The sequence below is a fragment of the Littorina saxatilis genome, linkage group LG8, assembly GCF_037325665.1.
Source record: "Littorina saxatilis isolate snail1 linkage group LG8, US_GU_Lsax_2.0, whole genome shotgun sequence".
NCBI classification, from domain to species: domain Eukaryota; kingdom Metazoa; phylum Mollusca; class Gastropoda; order Littorinimorpha; family Littorinidae; genus Littorina; species Littorina saxatilis.
The window spans coordinates 34717186-34724685 of NC_090252.1; the positions used below are offsets into that span (position 1 = coordinate 34717186).

At 41.5% G+C, this 7500-nt stretch overlaps 1 protein-coding gene and 1 long non-coding RNA gene across 2 annotated transcripts in view; both read left to right on the plus strand.

Annotated features, from left to right (window-relative positions):
• The window catches only part of LOC138973392 (uncharacterized), a 107538-nt gene that overhangs the window by 70545 nt on the left and 29493 nt on the right, over positions 1-7500 (plus strand). The window lies entirely within an intron of this gene.
• Positions 1-7500, plus strand: part of LOC138974342 (uncharacterized) — a 36549-nt gene that overhangs the window by 3035 nt on the left and 26014 nt on the right. The window contains exons 5-7 of the mRNA XM_070347063.1: positions 844-923; positions 1287-2126; positions 2797-2967. Coding sequence (XP_070203164.1) covers positions 844-923; positions 1287-2126; positions 2797-2927 — 1051 coding nt within the window. The 3' untranslated portion in view covers positions 2928-2967. The remainder of the gene's footprint in view (positions 1-843; positions 924-1286; positions 2127-2796; positions 2968-7500) is intronic.

Sequence of the window (7500 nt, forward strand, 5' to 3'; positions counted from 1 at the left end):
CATCAACAGCGTTAAATAATGATTTATTACCTCAAAAGCCTATGATTGTACTCTCATGGAAGCAAAATCCGCCTCCTCCCTGGAACAGCCTCTGTTCGTCAACAGTGACCAAAAACCTCCAGAACCCCTTGTCGAATCCTTATGCGAAAGCCATCGCCGACGAAGGAATGTTGACGACTTGTCCTCAGCAAAATATGTGGCAGTGTGAAGGAAATAACCGGTGGAAGCTCCCCTAGAGTGCCGAATACAATACTCGGTGAAAAACCATCATACTCTAGAAACTGTGTATTAGATCCTTCCCCTTCTGCCGCTGGGTGTCAAGTGTGCCGCCCCTGTGTCTCTCCCAGACAACCTAGCCAATAACACGTGACTGACCTTGTCACAAAACCAGTCCAGCTATACACAATTCTGCCTCCCAAGCAGAAAAAAGACACGAGAAACTCAATCCGTGAAAATCCCGTGCGCGCTGTCAGCGAAAAACCGTCAGCCCTATGACAGCAGAAACCCCCACTGTGAAACTCGTGCACTACAAAACATCCGTGCTAGTTGAGCACTGTCAGCAAACTCTGCTGTAGCCCAATATCACGTACAGGCGCTTTCTATCATACTCGACCAAGAACAGGCACTCCACTGAGTGACACTTTCTTGGTCTCTGTCACCCGATCGTGACAGTGTGTTTGTGTGTGTGTGTGTGTGTGTGTGTGTGTGTGTGTGTGTGTGTGTGTGTGTGTGTGTGTGTGTGTGTGTGTGATATTGTTTTTTCCCGTGTCAATCTGTCTTTTTGTCATTTCAATGTACCCGCTACTACCGAAACGTTATACTGTGTTGCTGTTAATTTTGCAGGCGAAAGCGAAGGTCCCAAAACTCACCTTTTGACGTCATAATCGCTGAGCCAATAGCTTCTACTTCATCCCACCACCCGGGTAACATATTTCATAAACACAGATATAACTCAACCATAGCAAAACTTATTTTTGAAATGTGTCCGCTTATCCATTTGCCCAGCGCTAGCGTTTAGCACAATTTTGATTCTGTATGTGTGTGTGTGTGTGTGTGTGTGTGTGTGTGTGTGTGTGTGTGTGTGTGTCTGTGTACGTGTGTGTGTGAGTGTGTGTGGGTGTGTGTCTGTGGGTGTGTGTGTGTGTGTGTTTGTGTGTGTTTGTGTGTACGTGTGTGTGTGTGTGTGTGTGTGTGTGTGTGTGTGTGTGTGTGTGTGTGTGTATATCACTGTCGCCACTTCAATACATATCTTGAGAATTTTGTTTATCTTCTTATAATGTTTGCAGAAGAAACCATCAGCATTCAAGTCTGCGATGACGAGAGAATAAGCTGGCGCCGATTCTGTCAAGATTCTGCCGCTGCACAAGCTAGAGATGAAATACGCGAGAGCCCTGTCCAGCTCTGCCAGCAACGTGTGATCACGAACAAAACAGTCCAGGCCAGTCGCCAAGAGTCTGAGGAGAACTGCACCGCGGTTGAGATCCACAAAGACCCAGTCGAGAGAAACATTGGGATCCAGAGCTCTGAGGAATCTACTGTTGGAATAAACATGAGCGTTCAAGCCCGCAAAGAAGGCATGGCCGATCCCAAGAAGAGCGGCAAGAAGATTCGAATCCATGATGACTCCACGCACGAGAGCCATGCCTGCAAAAAAGCCTCGAACAAAGATCAAGACCCTGAAATCGTAGAAGAACAAGCGACAAGCCCATCTGGCGCCTCATCCTTAGCTGAACCAGCAATGAAAAGCGCCGGAGCTGTGTACTGCAATGTTCCTGAACTGACATTGTCAAAAGGCAAGAAGACTCGATTTCATGATGACTCAACACGCAAAGGCATCAAGACCCATGCCTGCGAGAAAGCCAAAGACAGAAATCACAGCCTCAGAAACTCAGAAGGAACAAGCAGCGACAGCGTCGGAGCCATGCACTGCAATGTACCGCGGCAAGAGGCAAAGGCTGAGATCAATACCTACGACAAATGCAGATGGAGCAAGACTGAGGAGCATGTCTACGACAAGTACACTGACAGACAAGGCCAAGGTCAAGCCTATGGAAGTGGACCTGATGATTACGAGATCCCTGATTTGCCTGCAAGTCACCCACGACGATGCCACAAAAAGAAGAAAGGTATGCTGTATTTATCGTGGAATATGTACGGCAGCATTTTGGGAGGCTTATTTTGTGTGAAATTTGTATTTGTCCTGGATAGTGTAAATTGCTCGTTTTGTTCCTGCTTTTAAGTGTACGATTATACAAGACTGTAAACTTTACAAAACAATAATATGACCAATAGTCTTTAGTTTGAATCTTTGGAGACAGTGGCTATACTCTGGATCTTTTTGTGTCTGTTTTTTTTCAGGGGGGGAGGGTGGTGGGGTGGGAGGAGGAGAGTAGAAGGGGGATGGGTTAGTGCTGCTGCTTTTCCTTGTTTTCTTACATTCTTTATTTATGTTGCTCTCCTCATTTACTGTAACACTTAATGAGTCTCGGATGTGTATACATGCAAGCACACACACACACACACACACACACACACACACACACACACACACACACGCACACACACACACACACATACACACACACACACCCACACACACGCACACACACAAACACACACACACACACGCACACATGCACACACACACACACACACACACAAACACACACACACAAACACACACACACACACACACACACACACACACACACACACACACACAGAGCTAGTCTTACTCCCTCTCTTTTCTCTCTCAAGGGAATGAGACTTGAACATGTTTAATTTTTTTTACTTCAGACAAGCCACCAAACACACCAAGATCACACCAAGCCCCTGGTGCTGAGGGCCTACCTGACGACTATCTTCATCCTACTGCCCAGGCTCAAGCCCATGGAAGTGGACCTGATGATTATGAGATCCCTGATTAGCTTGCAAGTACCACATGACGATGCCACGGACAGAAGAAAGGTATTTTGCATTCATTTTGGAAAAAGTACGACAGGAATATTTGGGCCTTATTTTGTGTCACATTTTTCCTGGATATTGTAAATTACTTTTTTTTCTCTCCTGTTTTCAAGTGTACGATTATACAAGACTGTAAACTTTACAAAACAATAATATGACCAATAGTCTTTAGTTTGAATCTTTGGAGACAGTGGCTACATTCTTGTTTCTCATCTTTCTTCTCTTTCTTATACTCTGTACTTTCCCTCCCTCTCTTTCTCTCCCAAGGGAATGACACTTGGTTTCTTCAGACAAGCCACCCAAAGCACTTACGTCACGTCCAGTCGAGAGTGCTGAGATCCTACCAGACGACTATCTTCATCCTACCGCCCAGGCGCCATCCTAGTGAACCGACAAACACCAGGACCTCAGGGCAGCCTTCATATGTTCTCTTACCTGTTTTCTATGACTGTCACATTGCGTCGTAGTTCCACTGAACTCAAACACGCTGATGAATGACTGCAGCCTGTTGTCCTGATGCTAACAAATCTAATTTAGTTAAAATAATAATGTAAAACACAGTCCACTGGGCTATTTGCTGTAGGTCGATCCAGTGAACAAAGTTGCCCTGTGGCCCCTGAATATAGCCCGCACCAACTGATAACTGTCTCCACCACACACAAACGTGGTCCTCTGACACGGTAACTCATTGAGGGTGGGGGGGGGGGGGCGGGTCATACGTACGGTGTTTGTGAAGTGCAAATCCAAGATACAGATTTTGGGAGTCCATTCTAGCAATTCTTTGCCAGCATGGGGCGTGGCATGGGAGAGAACTGGGCACATATCATTGATAAAATAAAACAAATCCTCTGGTTTAAGATAAATGAACGTATATTGTGTAAAATATGCCATGTGAAGTCGTTTGCTTTGACACGAATTGTAAATGCAAGCTGTTTAAGCATATCCCCAAGCATTTATAGTGAAACTTAACACTTTTAAGTTTAATAAATAAAACAAATTATTGTGACAAATGTCCCACCCAAATTAAAGTAATAAAATACCCATTTGGTTTATTTCAAACTTTCTAGCCAGTTATAAGGCTGTTTACTTGACTATCTGGATCACCTTTGGATTGAAGATGTATTTACCAGGGATCACGTGACCGTCGCTCAAATAAAGGTACCCTCATAATCAACTGGACAAAAACGGAAGAGACCAAGTAAAAACGACGTAAAATTATAATAGGCAATACTTTGCAACGTTTACATACGCGAAGAAAGTCAAATCAATTATCTACCTAGAACATGTTGTTTTATCGAGCTAGCTTACGTATTTAGTGTGCTATGCTATTCCTACTGATGCAGGTGTCGATCGTTGAAGCGGTCAAAACCGGGAGTTTTTGCGTCAATTTTGAGGGGTATCATGGAAAAAGCAATGACTTGGTTGATGGCTTTGAAACTTCCCGAATATTTGGCCTAAATTATAAACGTACTTCAAGTATCATTTTGGATTGTTACAGGTATTCGTGTGATTTTCCGTCGATGTTTAAGGTGTCCCTTCTGTTTTTATCCGGTCGATTTTGAGGGTACCTTTCTTTGCGCGGGGGTCACGTGATCCCTGTAAAATAAATCTGTAGTCCGAAAGGTGATCAAGAGAGTCAAGTGAACGGCCTTAACTGGCATAAAAAGTTTGAATGAAATAAACGGGAATTTGTCGCAATAATTGTTTGGCTAAGTTTATATTTAAGTTTTATGTGGAAGAAAACAGATACAAATAACAGATGTACAAAAGGTACAATGAACATTATGTGCTAAGATATAAACAAGTTTCAATGTGACGATTGACATTTAGAAATTATTTACATGGTTTATGTCGATCGAGAAAATAACTGCTTTTATGTTACCCAATTAGTTAAAGGGCTTAGGGTTACTAGGGCTAATATGTTATATATTTTGGAAACAGTTTTTATTTGTTTGTTTTGCAATATTATGTTGGACAAATCTATTACATTGAACACGACTGTGTTATCTCTTGCAAAGTGATTTCAATCATGAGGAAACACGCAGAGGAGAATATTTTCTTGAAATATAATGCAAAAAGCCATATTAAGTTGCATAAATGTTTCGTTTCTGTTTGTACTGTACATAATGTAAAATAGTCACGATAAAGTATTGAATAAGAACAGTTAACCCTACAAGTTAGAAACGAATTTGTATAAAGTTTGGAGACGTTTGCATGTGTGTTACATTAGTGTACAGTCTTCTGATATCTCTTTCGTTTCTTTTCCTAAATAAACTGACCAGTGTGTTCGTAAGTATGTATTACAACTAAGTCTGCGGATTCACGTGTGTTGCCTAAAACAAAACTATAAAATGTTTTCGCGTCATTAGTTGATATCTACTAAAATGTGGTTGTACATGTGCATATTTTAGCAGCAAACAAACAAACAAACAAACAAACAACAAACAAACACTTAAACAAACAAACAAACAAGCAAACAAACATCCGGATATCCAAACTCACAAGCAAAATCAGTGTCATTGCAAAGGTTTCTTTCAGTTTCAGCTCTTAAATGTACCACCAGTGCCCTAGTTGACAATATCTCCATAAGGTCCTATAAATACTGAACAATCAGCAATCAGGACTTGTCCTTTTCTCTCCATTTGCCGCATGGAAGTGGACAAAATATCACCAACAGCAAAATCAACATCCGTGCTGTCGATTGTCCGGTTATTTTTTGTTGCTGGCTTTTTGAGATTGATTTTGAATGATTTGACTTTCTTTTACATTTATTAAGGAAATAAATTGGTAAAAACCCAATTTTACTGTCGGTTGTGTGTGCGCGCACGCGCGCGCGTGAGTGTGTGTGTGTGTGTGTGTGTGTGTGGGTGTGGGTGTGTGTGTGTGTGTGTTTGAACGTCCGTGTGTCTGAGTCTTTATATATCTGAGTGTGTGGTTGTGTGTTGGAATGAACGATTTCAGGAAGAGCTACTAACAAAGAAAAACAACCAAAGTAAAATAGAAACAGACCATTCACTCCCCATACCTACTCATTGTGCTACAATTTGAATAAGTTTAGCTGATTACACCAACGAGCAAGCAAACAAACCAACAGCTTGATTCATTTAGGCATAAAAAACCATAACCATTAAAATCATTGTTTTTGTCGTGTCTCATGTTTGTCCACTTTAAAAGCCGTTAGGTCGATGTTCTTGTGAACGTGTAGTTTTATCCTGAATTAAACGTTCAAAAAAAACACCCATAACAAGCAAGAGTTATTTTTCCTGTCGTGTCTCATGTTTCTCCACTTTCAAAGCCGTTAGGTCGATATTCTTGTGAACGTGTAGTTTTATCCAGAATTAAACGTGCCAACAAACAAGACAAACCAAAATATATAAGCCAAGATTTGTGTTTGTGGGGGAGTGGGGGGATTAATGACAAGCAGGCAAACAAATAAACGACAACATTTTCCAACATGAGACCGATTAGTCACATATGCTTTCTAAAAGGTCACCTGAAAGTCGATATATTTCCTTTTCATCTGTTACCCTGTTGACCCGTGATTTGTAACATGTTTTACAAATCACGTACATGCGGCCGACATTTTCTTGTCATCTCGAAAGTCCAGGGATCTATTATTTGTATTATTTTATTGTCCCATCGCTGGGAAATTCGGGTCATTTCCTCCCAGTGGAAAGCTAGCAGCAACAGAGTCGCGCTATACCAAAGTCAAGGGATCTATTAGATTTTGTTTCATTTTTTCATTTTTCGCAGACAAATTCGGGTCGCTTCCTCCAAGTGGAAAGCTAGCAGCAACATAGTCGCGCTACCTTAAAGTCAAGGGATCCATTAGATTTTTGTTTCATTGTTTTGTTCCATTAGTTTATTGTTCCATCGCCGGGAAATTCGGGTCGCTTCCTCCCGGTGGAAAGATGGCAGCAACAGAGTCGCGCTACCCCAAAGTCAAGGGATCTATTAGATTCTTTTTTTGTCATTACTGTATTGTCCCATCGCTGGGAAATTCGGGTCGCTCCTCCCAGTGGAAAGCTAGCAGCAACAGAGTCGCGATCGCGCTACCCAAAAGTCAAGGGATCTATTAGATTTTGTTTCTCTTTGTTATGCTAAAAATCGTAATATTTGACCTATCCTGCCCAAAACACCCCCATCACCCAGCATAGAGGCTCTAAACAACAAATATTAATGATAATAAAAGGGATTTATTACTTTGTGGAATGCGATATTTTTACAAATTTACATTTTTACAAATCGCGGTTTTAGGTTCAACGTAATTTGTTAAATGTGTTTACATTTTTACAAATCCCGGGTTAACAAACCCTCTAACCATAACCTCCCTTTTTTGAACGTTGCCGACAGTTCGAAAATCAAATTTATCTAGAAGGGCTCGGGCTCGATTATGTTTAGTTCTATATTTGTGACCCTCCACCACGGAATGAGTCGCATGTCATCTTTGCATGATTTTCATATTGTTACTAATAGAGTTTTTTTTATGCTCTATTCAGTGGTGAAAACCTTTTTAGAAAAGAGCAAAAACTGTTT